Source organism: Armigeres subalbatus, chromosome 1 (genome assembly GCF_024139115.2).
Source record: "Armigeres subalbatus isolate Guangzhou_Male chromosome 1, GZ_Asu_2, whole genome shotgun sequence".
Classification (NCBI taxonomy): Eukaryota; Metazoa; Arthropoda; class Insecta; order Diptera; family Culicidae; genus Armigeres; species Armigeres subalbatus.
The window spans coordinates 205,052,182-205,073,050 of NC_085139.1; the positions used below are offsets into that span (position 1 = coordinate 205,052,182).

At 37.2% G+C, this 20,869-nt stretch overlaps 1 protein-coding gene across 3 annotated transcripts in view; it reads right to left on the reverse strand.

Moving 5' to 3' along the window:
- Positions 1 to 20,869, reverse strand: part of LOC134205695 (lachesin-like) — a 678,152-nt gene that overhangs the window by 598,469 nt on the left and 58,814 nt on the right. For all 3 annotated transcript variants that reach the window (XM_062681222.1, XM_062681220.1, XM_062681221.1), the window contains exon 2: positions 5,570 to 6,185. In XM_062681222.1, the coding sequence (XP_062537206.1) occupies positions 5,570 to 5,645 (76 nt within the window). In that variant the 5' untranslated portion in view covers positions 5,646 to 6,185. The remainder of the gene's footprint in view (positions 1 to 5,569; positions 6,186 to 20,869) is intronic.

Sequence of the window (20,869 nt, forward strand, 5' to 3'; positions counted from 1 at the left end):
AATAACGTTGCAAATTATATTGAGATTTTTTTATGATAAGGGTTTTTAAGAGGATTCATATTGCCATTTTTCAGCTTGCTTTGCGTTGGAACGTTAAGCATGACGGTATGCTAATATCACGGCATTATATTTGAGAACATCGACGAAACCTGGATATCTATAGATAGATGACATAAAAACTAAAGAACAAGCATGCAATGGACATAAAAAGAACACGGACTTCGTAGAGCAGAAACGACTGGTCAATATGTGATTTGTGAATAATATAATTAATATTTTTAAGTGTATTATAAATATTTATGAGATAAAAGTAAAAATAAATGCATTCGTTGTTTTGTTGTGTAATATACTGTATATGTGATCATTTTTTTTACTGGACCAAAAACATCAGCGCTGAAATTGTTTTTACTGCAGATGGGTGTTTTTTACCCATCCAAGAAAAAAATTGCTTCGTGAAGGTGGTTGAAAAGTACACATCTGTTTTGACGTACAAGCCTTCTTCCCACTTATGGGTAAAGCCACTTTACCCATCTTGTGGGTTAGTCCAGTTATCTCGAAGATGGGTGAACCCACTTCTGAGTATTCCAATTGCGTTGTGTATTTTTAATCAACAACTAGGTGTGGAACGATAACGAGTATTTGAGGTGATCTCTGTTATATGGAAACTTGTTGTGAATTGTCAGTCTGAGAAGCGAGTGATGAGATGAGATGTTCATATTTAGCTGTTAGATCTTCGCTAACAAACCATTTTCTGCCCTTGTTGCGTGGAGTTAAGTGTAGGGAATGGAATTGTGCGGATGGCGCATCAACATCCAGCAAATTTGACTAAAACTGATTTGTTTTAGCAGTCTTCGCAGGAAACTGGAAAGGCTTATTTCAATGGCTACTATATTAAGTATCAAACTTGGCATTAACTTTTCTGGACGAAATTGATTACTATTTGAACTGTAAAAAATTGAAAAATCAACAAGAAGTCTTAACATTCAAGTACATGTTATTAAATATCCCGGTATTTATATTCGTTCGACTCAAGGTTTGTAGATTATACTGATACTGATGTCAACAGGAAGATAATTTAAGTATCTGAATGTAAGTTTGCAGTTCTCAAATGATTTGCTGCTTAAGAAGGTTACCAATGATGCAGGCAGCAAGACTTTGAAATATTTAAATTTAATGATGAATTTTAATTGATTGAATAAGGACGATATAAATATAATTAAAGGCGCAAAAGGAAGCTCCCCAACATAGTTTTAGTATAGGGTAGAAGAATGAACTCTTATTAGCAAATAAAAATATAAAAAAGTAAAATTTTCGAAACACTTTAGTTTGAAATTTTAACTTGTAAAAACTTGTTTCGTTTCCCAGCCGTACCGTTAGCATTTTCTAAGACGAAACATGTTTGATCCCGCTTTTCTTTGGTAGCTGTAGGCTAAGTGCATGTGTTGATGGGTACGATATTTTGGGCTCAAATAGAGTCGTTTTCCTGGCATCACCGGTTGTCTTCGAGAAGAAATGGACAGATGGAAAATAATAATAATAAAAATAAACCCGGGTTTAATAGTACGCAGGACATTTATGTTTTTGAGCCCGTTGGGAAGAACGATCCTTCTTTAAAGACAAGCCTCCCGGAATCCAAATTTAAATCTCAATACGGAAGCAATGCACAACTGGAGTAAGTGGAATAATAAAAATGGCAGTTGTGCGCTACTATCGTATTGAGTGGGGTGTCATTGAAAACACGAGTAAATTTAAATTTGTATTAAGAGGGGCTTGTCCTTAACATACGAACATAGTCCAAAATATTGACAACAGGTCCTAACAGGTGTAGGTGCAAACGGTACTAGAGTAAATGTCACTGATAGGTGAATATATTCCCTTAATTCATTTAAATCCATAGTAAGAATTCCCATCGAACGCAACTTGTTGAAATCAGATCAGCTAAAGATGAGTGTTGGAAAAGATAGATTATTTCTACGCGTTTTTGTATTTTGGCCATATCGTCTGAGCCCATAGTCCGATCTGGAAAATTTTCAATAGCAGACAGTAGCTCTGAATCCTCCGTCGAATTCAATTTGATGCGATCGAATAAGGCTAAGTTTATTTTTGAAGAGAACATATAACCACAGACAAACAGACATAACACATTGGACATTCACTCATCAAATTCATCGTCGTACACACACTAACGAAATCTGTTGTTTTCACTAAGTTAGGCAAATCACACACCAGATGGCGGTAGTGAGCAAACATCAAACTCGATCAAATTCGATGCGCGCGCCACGAGTGATCGATTGGCCAACTAATGATTATTTAAATTGGCCAGTAAATCAGTCAACGATAATAATTTCATGAAAGTTATGTCTGTTTGTCTGTGATATAACTTTCTCCTAAGCATAGTATTAGCTTTGGAACTAAAACAGGTATGCACTGTAGTTAGAATTCGTGACTAAGTATATTATTGTGTCTACATTAAGCATGGTGAAATCTTCATTACTGACGTAATTTTAGAACGGTGTGCAAGCCAGCGACTGAAAAGCGTTAAGTTCTTATAAAAACTGAACATCTACTGAATCATCATAAAATGGGCCAAAACATGCGGATTAGACTCTAATACAAAAATAAGATATTTTTGTACTGTATTAAGACTAATTTAATCGTTGAGATTAAATTTTGAGAAAAAAAAATTTGCTTCGATTATATGGAAAATTCGTTTATATGGACTTTTTTGCATCGAAAAAGTCCATATAATCGAGGTATACCTGTAATAAGTTATCCAGCATACGACTGAGCCTACCAAATAAATGAAACGGTTAAAAAAAAGTTATCCGCTAGTTTTGTTTAGACAGCTGCCAAAAATGGAGGTTTGTTTGACGCGTTACGTATATTTAAATTCATGACAATTTGATGATTTTGGGAGGGCTCACAAGTTTCCTAATTACATAATCGAAAATCTTCCAGAGCTCCAGAATTGTCAAAATGATGGGAGTTGAATTTTTGAATATTTTTGAAATTTGAGCTGCGCTCATACATATGCTAAGATAGGGTAAAACAGGTTCAACATTTTGACAATCTGCCGTGCAATTCTAGTGGGGAATACACCCGATTCTGTTTTCACACGGCCGTGTAAAAAAAAATCCATACAAAATTTTTCCAAAGTTGATCCTTTTTGCATGATTCGTCGAGCAATCATAAAACTTTTTTTACACGGATTTTCAAATTTTGAACTGAAAACTTTTTTTACACGGAACGCATCCCCCGTGTGAAAAAAGAATCGGGTATACCACAATGTTGGTTATTGCTTATATCCTGATCCTTATATCCTATATCCTTATTGATAATTCCTTATTTTTTTATTCCGACGACACGCAGACTGTAGACTTTGATGAAGCAGTTGCATCAGTCAGTCAGCATTCTCCGGAATCCTAGTCTTGTGGCCGTTGTTCCGTTGTGGCAAGCCTCCACTACTATCCAGAAAAGTGATCAGGTCACCCTTTTCAAGCGCCAGCACCTCATCGTCCACCTACCTAACCACATTCCGCCTAACCAGTCTTACATTGAACAGATAATGACTCCAGCATTTCTTTATCAAAAACCAGAACCTGGCAATCGCAGGAAGGACCTGAGCTAGTCGACTTCGTCCTCTATACCTGCACCAAGACGTAGTTGGGGATCGACTTATGTAGTTTGAAAGTGTCTCAAAATGGGAACGTTACGCAACTTACAATCACTTGTAAAAGGTGAATATGAATTGGTTTGGAGATATGTGCAGTCAGTCTAAGACTCTAAGCTAAGTTGAGCTACTCGTATGAACAGTCTAAATGACAATCAGCAGTATCAATTGAACTAGTTCCTCCCATATATCATCTTTTTCTCAGATATATTCGATTTTACAAAATCGAGACATTTCAATCCAAGTTATCACCCCTCGAAGGAGAAAACAAAAAGCCGCACAATCACTCTCCAATAAAAACGTATCAATCAAAACTTTACCGATTGCGCATCGGTTCACATTGGCTCCAATGGTTCCAATTGACATCATTTACCACTCCGTCCTGCGTAGCCAGCAGCCGGAGACGATTCGCAGAAAAGACTCCCCTGTCACCATCCCGTTTGTTGGGATTACTTTTTAAGAACTTCCCATCTATATTATTGTTCGCCCCAACCCCGAACCGGGGCCCGATGTGACGATGAGATGAGATGAGTCAAATCCTGGCAAAGTGGCGACAAAAAAGTTGACGTTCCTCCTACCAACGGAATGGCATTCCCTCTCGGATGTGTCTGTGCTGCTGGTGGGTCAAACTTCGACATCGGCCACATCCTTGTCGGATGCCGTGCTGAAGCAAGTAAGTGGTGGGGAATCTATTCGAAAAAGGAATCTATTTGCGTTGTCGTCCCTACTTTGGTTGGGATTCACTGGTGGAGTGGGGTTAGCTGCCAAGTGAGACCGAGAGGGAAAGGCTATGAATATAAATCGCTTCTGGTTAAGTCGTTATATTGTTTTCAATTCGTCCCCCAACTTTAGATCGATTGTGTCATCATGTTGACTGTTATTAAATTGGTTATTATTTCTTGGGATGTGAGATAGTTTAGTTTTGCATAAGGTTAACGAGGTTGTTGAAAATTACGATTCTGATGATAAAGAACGATTTGCTTCATAAGAAAGGTATTAAACATGGACATTAGTAACTATCGCTTAGACGTTCTTTAATCTTTATGCCTTCAACAGGCACTAGGAATAAACATCTTATAAATAACATCGATTTCAGCAAGATAATATCCACGTCTTTTCAATAGTTACTTTGTAGAGAAAAAGGAGGTTTCGACATGATCACATAATAAGACATTAGAATACTAAAAATATCATAAGTTAAGCTATTGCAAAAATTAACAAACAAAATATATATTTCTTCCCCTCCCTCCCTAGTAGCACGGTTCAGTGACAGTGACTGATATGTGACAAATGTGCTACTCGGGCTTATTTGTCATTTTTATTGTTAGCTTTATCACCTGCGTCATTTTGCTTATTATCGTCATATTCATCTATTTTACATCGTTTCTTATCATTATTGCCTCCCTCATTGTCCTTTTCCAATTTCCATCCCACATTTCACCTTCGCCCAATTTTGTTCATCTGGCCTTATGGAACGTACACACGGTCAAGCAGTTCGACCAACATTGACTCCACCTCCCGTTTATTCAAACATTCATCAATTTTTATCAACACCGACACGAACAATCAATTTATTCGACCAACAATATCACACACGAACGACGAAGCACCAACTCGAGCACCAACCATCAAAAAATATATGGGGGTTTGTGCAACTTCACTACAAATGCTCAAACATGTTCGGCGAACCTTGACTCCACCCCCGACAACTCAAACCAAAATCAAACCGTTTTAATTTTTTCCAACCGAGCCGCCAACTGTCAAATGGTTGTTCGAACAACTTCACACACGTTCCAACAAAGCAGCAACCGAAGCGTTTTCTTGGGGGTGGAGTCAATGTTCGTCGAACTGCTTGACTGGTGTGTACGTAGCATTATGCGAAAAATGACTGTCACTTACCTTTCACAAGTGTTAGCCAAAATGCCACCGCCAGTAGAACCGCCGACGATAAGCTAATGTTGAGTGACGGGCCCATGTTGGTTATCGCGGCGAACTTTTCTACCCTATTCTCACCACTACGATATCTGTTTCTTCGTCTTCTTCTTCTTCTTCTAGGAAACACCACCGCGGTTTCCGCTACCACAATCGCCACCAGGACTACACTATTAGCTGCTTCCGCTCACTGATGTATCGCCCTCGTTTCTTCTCCACCAGCCGTCTAGATTCGGCGGATCAAATTCATTTTCTATGTTTCTATGGAACTGGGTCATCAACCTTTTTGCTGCTTTAATTTACGGAACCGCAAAAATAAAAAAAAGCTGTCCAAACTTATAATTCGTTGTATTGCTTCTCTATTTTCAGATTCCGGTACGGATCTCACTTCAATTAGCGTGTGATGCAATTTGCCCCGGCAGCATCCCAGAGGAATTCATAAATCTACTACTCTCGGTTGGGAATATGGCCTGAAAATGGATTCACTAAATCACGCACCACTTGTTCCTTTTGTTGTCCGCCTCCCGGGGGGTCGCCAATTGTCTAATCGAAATTTATGTCTGCTTGGTCGGGCACAGGAAAGCTGCAAAGAGATTAAGGAGGATATCGTCAGAAGAGGATTGCAGCAGAGATGCCAGGAGATTCATCATGATAGAGAAAAAGAAGCAAGAACATCTGTTATACATCTTGAAGAAAATACACCCTTTGATAACTCTTGTACGAAAGTTCTTGATTGGAGATCACTTCTCTATTGTTATTGACAGGGTAAGACGGTATAATGCGCCCCACCTGGCCAAAACGCCCCCCTTTGATTTCTGGAAAACTATAACTAACTACGGGTCAAAATCAGTGGGTACCTATAAATATTTGTAAAACCATCATACTATGTGAATTTGGAAGTATTTTTGTATTACATAATGAAAATAATAGCAAAATACAAAAAGTGACAGTTTTGATGTAACTTTTCATGTTTGTTTGATCAACATTCTGGAGCGACGCTAGCATACTGTCCGCAAAACTTGCACGGGAACACTGAGTTGGGCAACAAAATAACTTTTCTCAGTAGTTAATATGATATAAAATTGCTTCCATCTTCAAAAACGTAACGATTTTCGAAAATATGTTTTACTGGGCAAAACGCCCCAGTGTAGGCAGGACGATATGCCCTTACCAACTGGACACAAGCGCGGCGAGCTTGCAGCAGTTGCTTCCAAATTATATGGAAATTATTGAAATGTAATTAAAACCTGATTAAATGGACTTATGTTGGTTTTTCAATGTCAAGCACATAAGGATTTCTAATCTTTTTATTATGGATTTGATAAAATACTAATGAAGGGCTATGGAACGTCTTTGGCTAAGGTGGGGCGTATTGCCCAGGCACTTTTTGAAATCCATTTTTTCACGGCTTTTCAAAAAAGCATTATTACGTGTTATCTGTAATATTTTTATATGACTACTCACGGGCAATGCATTTGCGACTTCTTGCACTACCAAATAACACAAAGTTTGCATAAATTGCGATGAAAAGTAAAAAGTTATCAAGGTTTTGCCTTAGGTGGGGCATATTATACTGTCTTACCCTACATATCAAAAAATTTCTTGATGCAACTGTTTTGGGAAACTTGTCATAAGACGAGTTTGTACAATTCCATTTAATGCCACTACTTTATTATAAATTTGACAGATACGTTTTTCGACCTCAACAGTAAAGCCGTCTTCAGTGTCTCGTACTTGGAATTAAATGGATTTGTACAAACACGTCTCTCGTTAAGAGGAATCCTAATTATTCAGTTCAAGAATAATAAGGATTTCCCTAACTGACGCCACGACTAGCGAATGTACTTATCGAAGCTAATTGCATGGTCTCATGTTCACAAAAAAAATCTAGCCTAGCCAAATTTTGCCTATATCTCACAGCCGGAAACATGTGCTTTGGCTCCCAAGCTGTCCTACGAGGAGAACTTACGGTGGCGATGATAAACAATATCGAGTTGGAAATGGCTAACTAACCTTCGACAGGTGTACTACGAGGCAATGTCATGTCTGCTGTCTGAATACTTGATTTCGACCCATCAAGTCTAATCAGTGTTGTATCCGCATTAGCGGAATTTCACTTTAGAAAGTACATAAATGTAGCTATACTGTGAACTCATGAATATATTATAAATCATTCCGATCGGAAGTTTCAATACGGATGTATATGTGCTAGGTGATCTCTGTAAATGAAGCAACATACGTTGATAGCTCACTCGATTTCAGACAGAGCTCAGAAACAGTTGTGTGTCATCTTATAAATATCATGCAAGTATCACTACCTCATTAATCACGGTGAGGGTTTCTGATAAATTAGTGAACGGTATTATAGTCGATTCTTTGAACAAGAAAGTGGCGACGAAACAAATACGTTAATCATAGCGCGTGTTTTAGATACCTTCAGTGAAGTTCGTCTAAGGCGGTAGTTTACCTGTATTTAGTAAATATTCTTTCCGATGGGAATTTCCCCTCAGGTGATGCAGTATGCGGGAATGAAATAAAATTAAACTTATTTGGTCCTCCAACCTTAACTTAAATAAACTCAACTAAAATAAAAATTTCTTAAGAACTTCTTCCACTGTTTTTACCAATCTTTCCGCCTGGCCATTGCTAGACGGATGATGTGGTGGACTTTTAAAACAATAATCCCTTGTTTTCTAAGAAATGTTTAAACTTATGCGAGTTAAATGCAGGACCTCCATCTGACACCAAAACATCCGGCAGACCAAAGCTGGAGAACATTTCCACCAATTTTATTAGCACCTGATTACACTCTGTTCCTTTTTTCATCCATTCTACTTCGAGTAATTTTGAATAACGGTTGACGATCAGAAGAAAAGTTTAATAGTTCAAATAGAAAAAGTCAATATGGATATGGCTGAACGGTCTCGTAGTAGGAATCCATTTGGATTCTACCTTTGGTTTCGGTAATATTGCCAAGGAGTTACAAATATCACAACCAGCTGCAAACCGTTCAATATCCGAATTCATCCCAAACCAGTATACGTATCGCCTTGCCTGCTATTTCGTCTTAACTATCCCTGAATGGTTGCCGCAATAGAGTTAAAATTTGTTTATGGATATTTTGCGGGATTACTACTCTTTCCGGGATTACTCTTCTTTCGTAGCGGATGAAATATCGACGTCATTTGTTACCTTAGATGGATTAAAGCAGGTGATGCACTCTCGAATCTAATGTTCAATATAGCGCTCGAGGGAGCGATTAGGAGAGCTGGCGTGCAAAGAAGCGGTACCATTATCACGAGATCGCATATGCTCCTGGGTTTTGCGGACGATATCGGTATTATCGGAATTGATCGCCGTGCCGTGGAAGAGGCTTTTATGCCTTTTAAGAGGGAGACAGCGAGGATTGGACTCACGATCAATACCAGCAAAACGAAGTACATGGTCGCTGGCAATCAACGTGGGTTCATTAGTGGTGGTGGTAGTGAAATGGTGTTGGATGGTGAAAGATTTGAAGTGGTGGAAGAATTTGTATATCTTGGAACATTAGTGACGTGCGATAATGATGTTACCCGCGAGGTGAAAAGGCGTATTGCAGCTGCAAAAAGGGCTTATTACGGACTTCGTAACCAGCTTAAGTCCCGTAGTCTGCAAACGAAAACAAAACTCGCGCTGTATACTACTCTGATTCTTCCGGTGGCTTTATACGGCCATGAGACATGGACGTTAAAGGAGGCTGATCGGAGAGTTTTCGGAGTGTTTGAGCGTAAGGTGCTGCGGACAATACTCGGCGGTAAACAGGAGAACGGTATCTGGCGGCGTCGCATGAATCACGAATTGTACCAGGTGTATAAAGGGCTGGATATTATTAGGCTTATACAACACGGCAGACTACGGTGGGCTGGTCACGTTGTTCGTATGCCAGAAGAACGTCAAGCGAAGATAATATTTAGTAGAGTGCCCGGAAAAGGCCGCAGGCTTCGTAGAAGGCCGCGTACACGATGCCTTTTGCAGTTGAAGAGGACCTGAGGGCCCTCAATGTTCAGGGCACCTGGAAGCGATTGGCCCAGGATCGAGTCCACACCCTTGTTGCTTATGATGATTTGAACAAACGTCTATAAATCCATATCCAAATCCAATCTAAATCCTGTTCAAATTCAAGCAAAGTTAAAATCCAATTCAAATGCAATCCAAATCCAATTTCAATCCAATCCACATCCAATCCAAATTCAATCTAAATCCAATTCAAATCAAATCCAAATTCAATTTAAATCCAATTCAAATTAAATCCAAATTCAATTTAAATCCAATTCAAATCAAATCCAAATCCAATCCAAATCCAACTCCAATCCAATCCAAATCCAATTCCAATCCAATCTAAATCCAATTCCAATCCGAATTCAAATCAAATCTAATACAATTCCAATTCAAATAAAATGCAAATCCAGTCCAAATCCAATCCAAATCCAATCCAAATCCAAACCAAATCTAATACAAATTCAATCCATGTCTTATTCAAACCAAATCCAATTGTAATACAATCCAAAGCAAAATTCAAATCCAAACCAAATCCAAATTTATTCCAAATCCAATCCAAATCTAATCCAAATCCAATTCAAATCTAATCCAAATCCTATCTAAATCCAATCCAAATCCAATCCAATCCAAATTCAGTCCAAATCCAATCCAAATTTAATCCAAATCAAATTCAAACCCAATACAAATCCAATTCAAATCCAATCCAAATCCGAACCAAATCTAATACAAATCCAATCCAAGTCTAATTCTAACCAAATCCAATCCAAGTCTAATTCAAACCAAATCCAATCCAAATCCAATCCAAATCTAATCCAAATCGAATCAAAGTCCAATCCAAAGCGAAATTCGAATCCAAATCCAACCCGAATCCAAACCAAATCCAATCCAAAATCAATCCAAATCCAATCCAGATCCAATCCAAATCCAATTCGAATTCAATCAAAATTTAATCAAAATCTAATCCAAATCCAATCCAAATCTAATCTAAATACGATTCAAATCCACTTCAAATTCAATACAAATCCAATTCAAATCAAATCCAAATCCGAACCAAATCTAATACAAATCCAATCCAAGTCTAATTAAAACCAAATCCAATCCAAATCAAATCCAAATCAAATCCAAATCCAATTCAAATCCAATCCAAATCCAATCCAAATTCAAACCAAATCCAATCAAAATCCAATCCAAATCTAATCTAAATCCAATTCAACTCTAATCGAAATCCAATCCAAATCTAATCCAAATCCAAATCCAATCCAAATCCATTCCAAATCCAATCCAAATCCAATCCAAATATAATCCAAATCCAATTCAAATCTAATCCAAATCTAATCCAAATCCTATCCAAATCCAAACCAAATCCAATCCAAATCTATTCCGATTCCAATCCAAATCCAATCCAAATCCAATCCAAATCCAATCCAAATCCAATCCAAATCCAATCCAAATCCAATTCGAATCCAATTCGAATCCAATACAAATCCAATTCAAATCCAATCCAAATCCAATCCAAATCCAATTCGAATCCAATCCAAATCCAATCCAAATCCAATCCAAATCTAATCTAAATCCAATTCAACTCTAATCGAAATCCAATTCAACTCTAATCGAAATCCAATCCAAATCTAATCCAAATATAATCCAAATCCAATCCAAATCCAATCCAAATCCAATCCAAATCCAATCCAAATCCAATCCAAATATAATCCAAATCCAATTCGAATCCAATACAAATCCAATTCGAATCCAATCCAAATCCAAACCAAATCTAATACAAATCCAATTCAAATCCAATCCAAATCCAATCCAAATCCAATCCAAATCCAATCCAAATCCAATTCGAATCCAATCCAAATCCAAACCAAATCTAATACAAATCCAATTCAAATCCAATCCAAATCCAATCCAAATCCAAACCAATAAATCCAATTCAAATCCAATTCAAATTCCATCCAAATCCAAATCCAATTCGAATACAATCCGAATCCCATTTTAATCCAATCTAAATCCAATTCAAATCCAATCCAAATCCAATCCAAACCAATCCAAACCAATCCAAACCAATCCAAACCAATCCAAACCAACCCAAACCAATCCAAACCAATCCAAATCAATCAAATCCAATCCAAACCAAACCAAACCAATCCAAACCAATCCAAACCAATCCAAACCAATCCAAACCAATCCAAACCAATCCAAACCAATCCAAACCAATCCAAACCAATCCAAACCAATCAAACCAATCCAAATCCAATCCAAACCAATCCAAACCAATCCAAACCAATCCAAACCAATCCAAACCAATCCAAACCAATCCAAACCAATCCAAACCAATCCAAATCAATCCAAACCAATCCAAACCAATCCAAATCCAATCCAAACCAATCAAACCAATCCAAACCAATCCAAACCAATCCAAACCAATCCAAACCAATCCAAACCAATCCAAACCAATCCAAACCAATCCAAACCAATCCAAACCAATCCAAATCAATCCAAACCAATCCAAACCAATCCAAACCAATCCAAACCAATCCAAACCAATCCAAACCAATCCAAACCAATCCAAACCAATCCAAACCAATCCAAAACCAATCCAAACCAATCCAAACCAATCCAAACCAATCCTAACCAATCCAAATACAATCCAAATCCAATCCAAATCCAATCCAAATCCAATCCAAATCCAATCCAAATCCAATCCAAATCCAATCCAAATCCAATCCAAATCCAATCCAAATCCAATCCAAATCCAATTCAAATCTAATCTAAATCCAATCCAATCCAGATCTAATCCAAATGCAATAAAAATCCAATCCAAATTCATTTCAAATTTAATCCAAATCCAATCCAAATCTAATCCAAATCCAATCCAAATCTAATCCAAATTCAATCCAAATATAATCTAAATCAAATCCAAATCCAATTCAAATCCAATCCAAATCCAATCCAAAGCAAAATTCAAATCCAAATCCAAACCAAATCTAATCAATCCAATTCAAATCTAATCCAAATCCAATCCAAATCTAATCTAACTCCAATCCAAATCCAAATCCAATCCAGATCCAATCCAAATCCAATCCAAATCCAATCTAAATTCAATCCAAATTGAATCCAAATCCAATCCAAATCCAATTCAAATCCAATCCAAATCCAATTCAAATCCAATCCAAATCCGATCCAAATCTAATACAAATCCAATCCAAATCTAATTCAAACCAAATCCAAACCAAATCCAATTCAAATCTAAACAATCCAATACAAATCCAATCCAAATCTAATCAATCTAATTCAAATCTAATCCAATTCCAAATCCAATCCAAATCTAATCCAAATCCAATCCAAATCTAATCCAAACACAATCCAAATCCAATCCAAATCCAATCCAAATCCAATCCAAATCCACTCCAAATCCAATCCAAATCCAATCCAAATCCAATTCAAATCCAATCCAAATTCGACCCAAATCTAATACAAATCCAATCCAAGTCTAATCCAATCCAAATCCAATCCAAATCGAATCCAAATCCAATCCAAATCAAAATTCAAATCCAAATCAAAACCAAATCCAAGTCTAATTCAAATCCAATCCAAATCCAAATCCATTCCAAATCTAATCCAAATCCAATTAAAATTTCATCCAAATCCAATCCAAATCCAATCCAATCCAGATCCAATCTAAATCCACTCTAAATCCAATCCAAATCCAATCCAAATCCGAACCAAATCTAATACAAATCCAATCCAAATCTAACACAAATCCAATCCATGTCTAAATCAAACCAAATCCAAACCGAATCTAATCCAAATCTAATCTTAATCCAATCATAATCCAATCCAATTCAATTCAAATCCAATCCAAATCCAATTCAAATCCAATTCAAATCCAATTCAAATCCAATCCAAATCCAAATCAAAATCCAAACACAAATCCAATCCATGTCTAATTCAAACCAAATCCAAGTCCAATCCAAATCTTATCTAAATCCAATTTCAATCTAATACAAATCCAATTCAAATCCAAACCAAGTCCAAATCCAATTCGAATCTAATCAATTTAATCCAAATCCAATTTAAATCTAATCAATCCAATTCAAATCTAATCCAAATCCAATCCAAATCCAATTCAAATCCAATCCATGTCTAATTCAAACCAGATCCAAACCAAATCTTATCTAAATCCAATTTAAATCCAATCCAAATCCAATCCAAATCCAATCCAAATCCAATCCAAATCCAATCCAAATCCAATTCAAATACAATCCAAATCCGAACCAAATCTAATACAAATCCAATCCAAGTCTAATTCAAACCAAATCCAAACCAAGTACGAATCCAAATCCAAATCAAATCTAATCAATCCAATCCAAATCCAATCCAAATCCAATCCAAATCCAATCCTAATCCAATCCAAATCCAATCCAAATCCAATCCAAATTCGTACCAAATCCAATCCAAGTCTAATTCAAGCCAAATCCGATCCGAATCCAATCCAAATCGAATCCAAATCCAATCCAAATCAATATTCAAATCCAAATCAAAACCAACTCCAAGTCCAATTCAAATCCAAATCCAATTCAAATCTAATCCAAATCCAATCCAGATGCAATCCAATCCGAATCCAATTCAAATCCAATTCAAATCGAATCCAAATCCAATCCAAAGCAAAATTCTAGTCCAAGTCCAATCCAAATCCGAATCAAATTCAAATCCAATCCAAATCTAATTCCAATCCAATCCAAATCTAACCTAAATCCAATCCAAATCCAATCCAATCCAGATCCAATCCAAATCAAATCCAAATCCAATCCAAATTCAATTTAAAATTTAGTCCAAATCCAATCCAAATACAATTAAAATCCAATCCAATTCCAATTGAATTTCAACATAAATTCAAAGAAGTGTTGGCTCTTCCTTGATTGGAAGGTCTAAATAAAATTGGAAATCCATCGAGAAACGTCTAATGTATTAACGTTCAAAGTCTTCCATATTTCCATGATGGTTTCCGATTTTCGCAATCCCAAAGTGTACCTTAATATAGAAAGACAGACGTAGTCCTGCGACAAAAAAAAAATCCTGAAATACTCTCTGGAATAAATCCTAAGACAGTTTTGGAGGAACTGTTGGAAGAATTTCTGCAGAAACTTAATTACAATCTTCTACATGTCGGGATTAAATCACACTATAACGTGATGCATTTTGGAAGATTAATCGACAGCAAATTTTTATACATTCGAGATACAACTGACGAAAATTCTATTCAAACTAAAATGTCTTAAACATTTCAGAAGTACAAAACGGAGACACATCACTAAATCATCTGGCATCACTAAATTAGTGTCTGATGTCTCGCCGATAGACTGAATAGGAAAATGAACAAATTTGACAAGATTATAACTCGATTGGTCAGTAGTTCGTCGGCCCGGCTTGAATCACACTTCTCAAGATTTATTCCTCAGCTCTGCACGGGTGTGAAAGATGGAGAGGGGCACGCGGTGCTAACGGAAGACTGAACTAGCTGTCGAGACACCTCCTGGGATAGATCCAATTAAATTATGTGGTGAAGTACTGATTCTGAGCTTCCCGCACCCATCGCACCGAAGCGGAGGAAGACCACTCTTGAGTGATATGTTTTATGGCTCCTGTTACATTCCGGTCCCAGCACTAGTGCCAACTCCCCGGGCTTTGATTTATGTGTCTTCGACGTCGTCACTGCTTCCCAGTTTTGCGCCATTTTTCATTTCAGTGGATTCTCCGGCGTAGCGGGAAAGAGTCCGGATAAATGGATGGATGTGGTAGATTTTATTGGATTTAATTTGTGGCACACATCTACTTCCTGCTTCTTAAGACTGAGGCAATCACCCTTCTGTCAGGGGAAAATAAGCTTCCTTGGCTGCAGAGCTTTTTTGATCAAGATATGTTTACTTCAACAATTTTCTATTATTAGCTGACTGGATGATATGAAATCAATGAAGTATTCTGGTGCTTTGAAGAACATAATATTTTTCAGTCCAAATTTGATAAATTTAAGGAGTAGAAGGATAAGTATAAGATGCATAACAATGACTGATCAATTTCACTAAACTTTATTTTTATGTAGAATACGAAAAATAGCTATGTGAAATGTTATAATATTCTCTCCCACTAATAGAGGTTAGATTATATTGATTCAGACATAACTATCGCAACTGCCCGTGACATTTTTCTGTGCAAATTAATAACGAGAAAAATCGTATCGAGATGGAACTTGCCAACAACTACTGGCGGTTCAGAACAAGCGCTCCGAAGTCATTTTTGGCTGCCGTCCAATACAGTTCTTCCAAATGAGGATAGAATCCTCGTATCTATCTCACCTCGCTCCTAGACTCTACCCTGCAGGCAGTACTTTCGGTCGTCATCAGCAGCATTTTGATAGCGGGAGAAGATTTTAACGTCATCGGCATAGGGATGAGAAAAAAATCAGGAAACGAACATCGAAATTGAATCGTTTGTTTTTAAATCTACATAAGGTCGATTCTTAGCATTTACGACCTTGTTTTTATATAAATTTCAACAGCGTGCTTCAATTCTTCATTTTTTTTATACGGATCTAAGTTAGGTAAAAACGAAATTAAATTTTCAAATGTTCATAAAATTGAAAAAAAAAATCAAAGTGCGCAAAACAATAATATTTTTCGAATTATCACTAAAGAGTTTTCCTTTGTAAGAGGATTAGTTTTATGCAATTTTACTAAAAGTGTCATATATGTAGTTGATTAAAAAAACGATTCAATTGTTTTTTTTTGTGTGCGCGGGAGTCGTTTTTTTCTGGCCTCCGTAAGGATCTTTGCCAAAAACTTAATTTCAACCGGCCAACGAAAGACGACGACTAGATGAGCTTTGAATATTCTCATTAGTGGATACACGGCAACAGAGAGGATGCGCCATAGTTAAGAAAAATATTAAAACCAAACTTTTTATTCAAATTCAAACTTTATTCCATAAAGCTCAGAATAAGCGGCGCCGACAAAATGCAGAACATGCTAAAAATTTGTTTTTCCTTTTTTGTAGCTTGGCTCTTAAGCCTCGTATTTCATAACTGTGGAAAAGCTTGATAAACAAAAAGCGACAAAAATTATAATAAAATATTTCCCATTTTTATGGAACATACACATTCAGGCATTTAACACACCCTTGTCCTATCATGTCATGGGGGAATCCCCATAACAGTACCGCAAAGGCAAGTGCATAAGCATTGAATAGCAAATGTCCCTGCTTTTTTTTCAACTATTTGGTTGCTCAACCCCGTGCTCGCTTCATGGAACTGATTTGGGAGGAATGTGACACGTGAGTGGTGCTGCAGACGAAAATATGAGATTTTTAATGACTATTCTGCAGCAGTGCTTCCGACTTGAAACGGGATTCTGGAATCGTCCAGTCAGAATGGCGATCCCAATGTCGTCGCAGACAAAATTAAGATTTCCCAATTTGCAGAGGGCTTTTAATGAGAAAAGCTGCGAGTTCTATATGGGGAACATTTGCTGTCATCATTAGTTGTTTTTTTGCATTTTTAATACCTACAAATCCTTTTCCGAAGCGTGATACCATTACGAAAGTACAAATATCATTTCCGACGTTAGCGGTGGGAATGATTTATTCTTTGCTCATGAGATTTGTTATTCGCACGTTTTACATACGAACATTAATCTCGCCGTTCCTGACGGGACTTGGCATTAACATTCTTCTCCATTCTCTAGTTGAACAATCCATCGACGTCTGCCGTCTTGTCTGAGGGAAAACAGCATAGCGGAATATCTTTTTTGAAATCGTTGTTCTATTTCACGCAACAATAAGGCGGTTACAAATATTTATCAAAAACTAGCTGACCCGTCGAACTTTGTCTCGCCGAAAATTAATTGAGACGATGAAGTATTCAGAAGGGGTGTAATGTGATCGCAGAGCAAACGTCATAACTTCTGTTTTCCACACCCCAAAATCGATATCATTTGCTTGATTAGTTCTCTAATTATGCAGAAATTTATGTTTCATTTGTAAGGGAGCCCCTCTCCAGAGGGGGAAGGGGTCTTAAACCATTTTAAGAACCTTCCCCGATCCACAAAACCCCTGTATACAAAATTCTATGCAGATCGGTTCAGTAGTTTGCGAGTCTATAAGGGTCAGACAGACAGATTTTTTTTTAATGTATATAGACTAGCTGACCCGTCGAACTTCGTCTCGCCCAAAATTATTTGAGACGATGAAGTATTCAGAAGGTGTAATCGCAGAGCAACTACCAAAAAGTTTTTTTTCATATGGCAAATTCGGTTCCATTTGCTCGATTAGTTCTCGTGTTATGCAGAAATCTGTGTTTCATTCGTATATGAGACTCACCCCTGGTGGGTCTCGAATCACCTCAGAAACGAATCTTCCTTCAAAATCCTTAACATGCCAAATTTGATTCCATTTGTTTCATTATTTCTCGAGTCACGCAGAAACTGTGTTAGACTCGTACGGGAGCACCCCACTCTATACCGGGGAGGGGTCTTCCACATGCCACATTTGGTTCCATTTGTTTTATTTGTTCTCGAGTTATGGGGAAATTTATACTTCATTTGTATGAGAGCCCCCCTTCCACCGAAGGGCGGGGTCTGGAACCATCTTGAATCTTCCCCGACGCGAAAAAACATCGTATACAAAATTTCACGCCAATTGGTTCAGTAGCTTCCGTGTCTATAAAGGTCAGACTGACAGAAATTCATTTTTATGTATATAGAAAATTATATTGTTCTGAAAGACATAAAAAAAAGAATATATAAATTGGTCTACAAAAGGTCAAAGGGGGGATAATAAAAAATAAACACCAAAATATGAAAAAAAAATCTTAAAGCTCCTCGGATTTCTTAACGAATGTTTTGAAACTTCTCAAAATTTATCAAAAATTTTTGTTGCCTCCTCAAAATATTATTTTTGGGCAAAAAAAAATCCAAGGGAGGAGACAAAATTGTTTTTAAAAATCTGTATCGTCCTAAGATAGGAATTTTATTACCTCACCAGCGGGTTTAAAGGAGGTCCGAAATGTTTCTAGATATAGTAAGTTCCGACTGCTGTATTTTGGATCTATTACACAGGGGAACAAAATTGAACCTTTTTCGGGTCCTCAGAACGAAATTATGTGTCTCCAGTAGATTTCGGCTCGCTGAATCCGAATCTGCCTTCAGATATGCTCTAACAGTCCAAATTTTGAGATATAGCTAGATGAATACCGTTCATTAACTTATGAATGTTATTAGCTTTTTGATATGGGATCATTCATTAGGTGGCATAATGAAGAGTATAAGTATTTTCGAATCGTTTTTTGCCATAACATATAAGGTTATTTTTTTATGTGTATATTTCATTGGACTTTCTGGACTTTATATATATTTCATTAGACTTTCAATACAATATTCTTATGATTCTTATTCTCTAATTTTTTCACCATTAATTTTATTTTCTACTTTGATGGCGGCGTTTCTTAAAACGTTTTTTCTGTACGATTTTCGGTTGTGTGTTTCAGATGAATCCGCTTTCAATGACCACACGTAATCTGCCATCATGTTAGAATTGTGTTGTCCTTGGTACCGTTTCTCAAATATTTTTAAATCCTGGTGGAGCCTTTCTCCATGTTCATCACTGACATCTCCAAGATTATCGGGGAAAAAGTCCAGATGAGAATGAAGGAAGTGGATTTTTAGCGACATATTGCAGCCCATAGAACGGAAAGCTTTCAGAAGCTACGTTATAATCCGACGGTAATTCTCCGATTTATGGTTTCCCAGGAAACCGAAGCATACTTCCTTAAGGTCACTCCTGACGGAATCCAAGTTCCAAAGTGCTCGCGTTTTCGGGGGCACACCACTCGATTCCGAGGTGGCGCACAACTGTCATTTTTGTTGGTTTAGCTTTGCTGCGTCGCAGCATGGTGAAATAATAAAAATGACAGTTGTGCGTTGCTTCCGCACGCCATGCTCACAATTCTTTTTTGTTCAGCTTTCCCTCGAATTGGTCGTCCTTCATCAGTTTTGCAATTTGAGGACCAATGAAAGCACCTTCTTTCTTTTTAGCTTCGCTTATCGCAGGAAATTTCAATTTGATATATTCGAAACCGGAACCAGACTGATCCATTGCCTTTACAAAATTCTTCATTAAACCAAGTTTAATATGCAACGGCGGTAAAAATATAAGTAAAGGATCCACAAGAGGTGAGTGCACAACATTTGTTGTGCCTGGGACAAAATTTTCTCTTTTTGGCCAAATTTTTTTCACATAATGCTTTTTTCTGTCCCTGCTGTCCCATTCACACAAAAAACAACTATGTTTTGTGAAACCTAGCTGCATACCGAGCAACAGCGCAATAATTTTAAGATCACCACAAATTGGCAAGGAGTGTTCATCGTACTTTATTTTTCTCAAAAGTAGTTCGAGGTTTGCGTACGTCTCCTTCATCGTCACTGAATAGGCTACAGGAATAGTGGGATATTCGTTGCCATTATGAAGCAAAGCAGCTTTGAGACTTGATTTTGAGACTTGTGCATGACCTAGCACATTAATAACCGAACCCACGTCCTGGCAAAAAAGAAATCCATTTTCCTCACGAAAGAAGCTTCCAAACTCTTGATGCCTTTTCAGATTGCATTTTGGACAAATTCAAATCCCTTGCCAGATCATTCAAGTCGTTTTGACTCATTAAATGAAGTCCAGGGCTCGACGCATAAGTTGAAACAGATAAACTTTCTGCTACTTCATCTGAAATTTCTTCATTCATGCCGTTGTTTTGAAAATTTGGAGAAATTGGTACAGGATAATCATCAGAATGCAAAATGGGCCGATCAGCCGACTCTACGCTCGGGTAATTATTTTTTTGCTTAAGGTTCGATGAGTATCCTGAAATATTGACCATGCAGAAATAACAATCCTTTGCATAGTCTTTCGGCTCTCGCCAAATCATAGGGACAGCAAAAGGCATGTGTTTCGAACCTCTTTCAAAATAACCGATTTATTTTATTATGCTTAAAAACGGTGGCACTATCTTTTCAATTCAAACTCACCATTATACCATGCACATAGAAGCCTGGAACACGTTGAACAGCATACATGTGGAGCCCATGTTTTGTCCTGATGCATAACTTTTCGTCCGAAAGATAGCCCATAACACAGCTTGATGAAACTAGTAAACTTTTTTTCTGTTTTGTTGTCATAAACTGACCA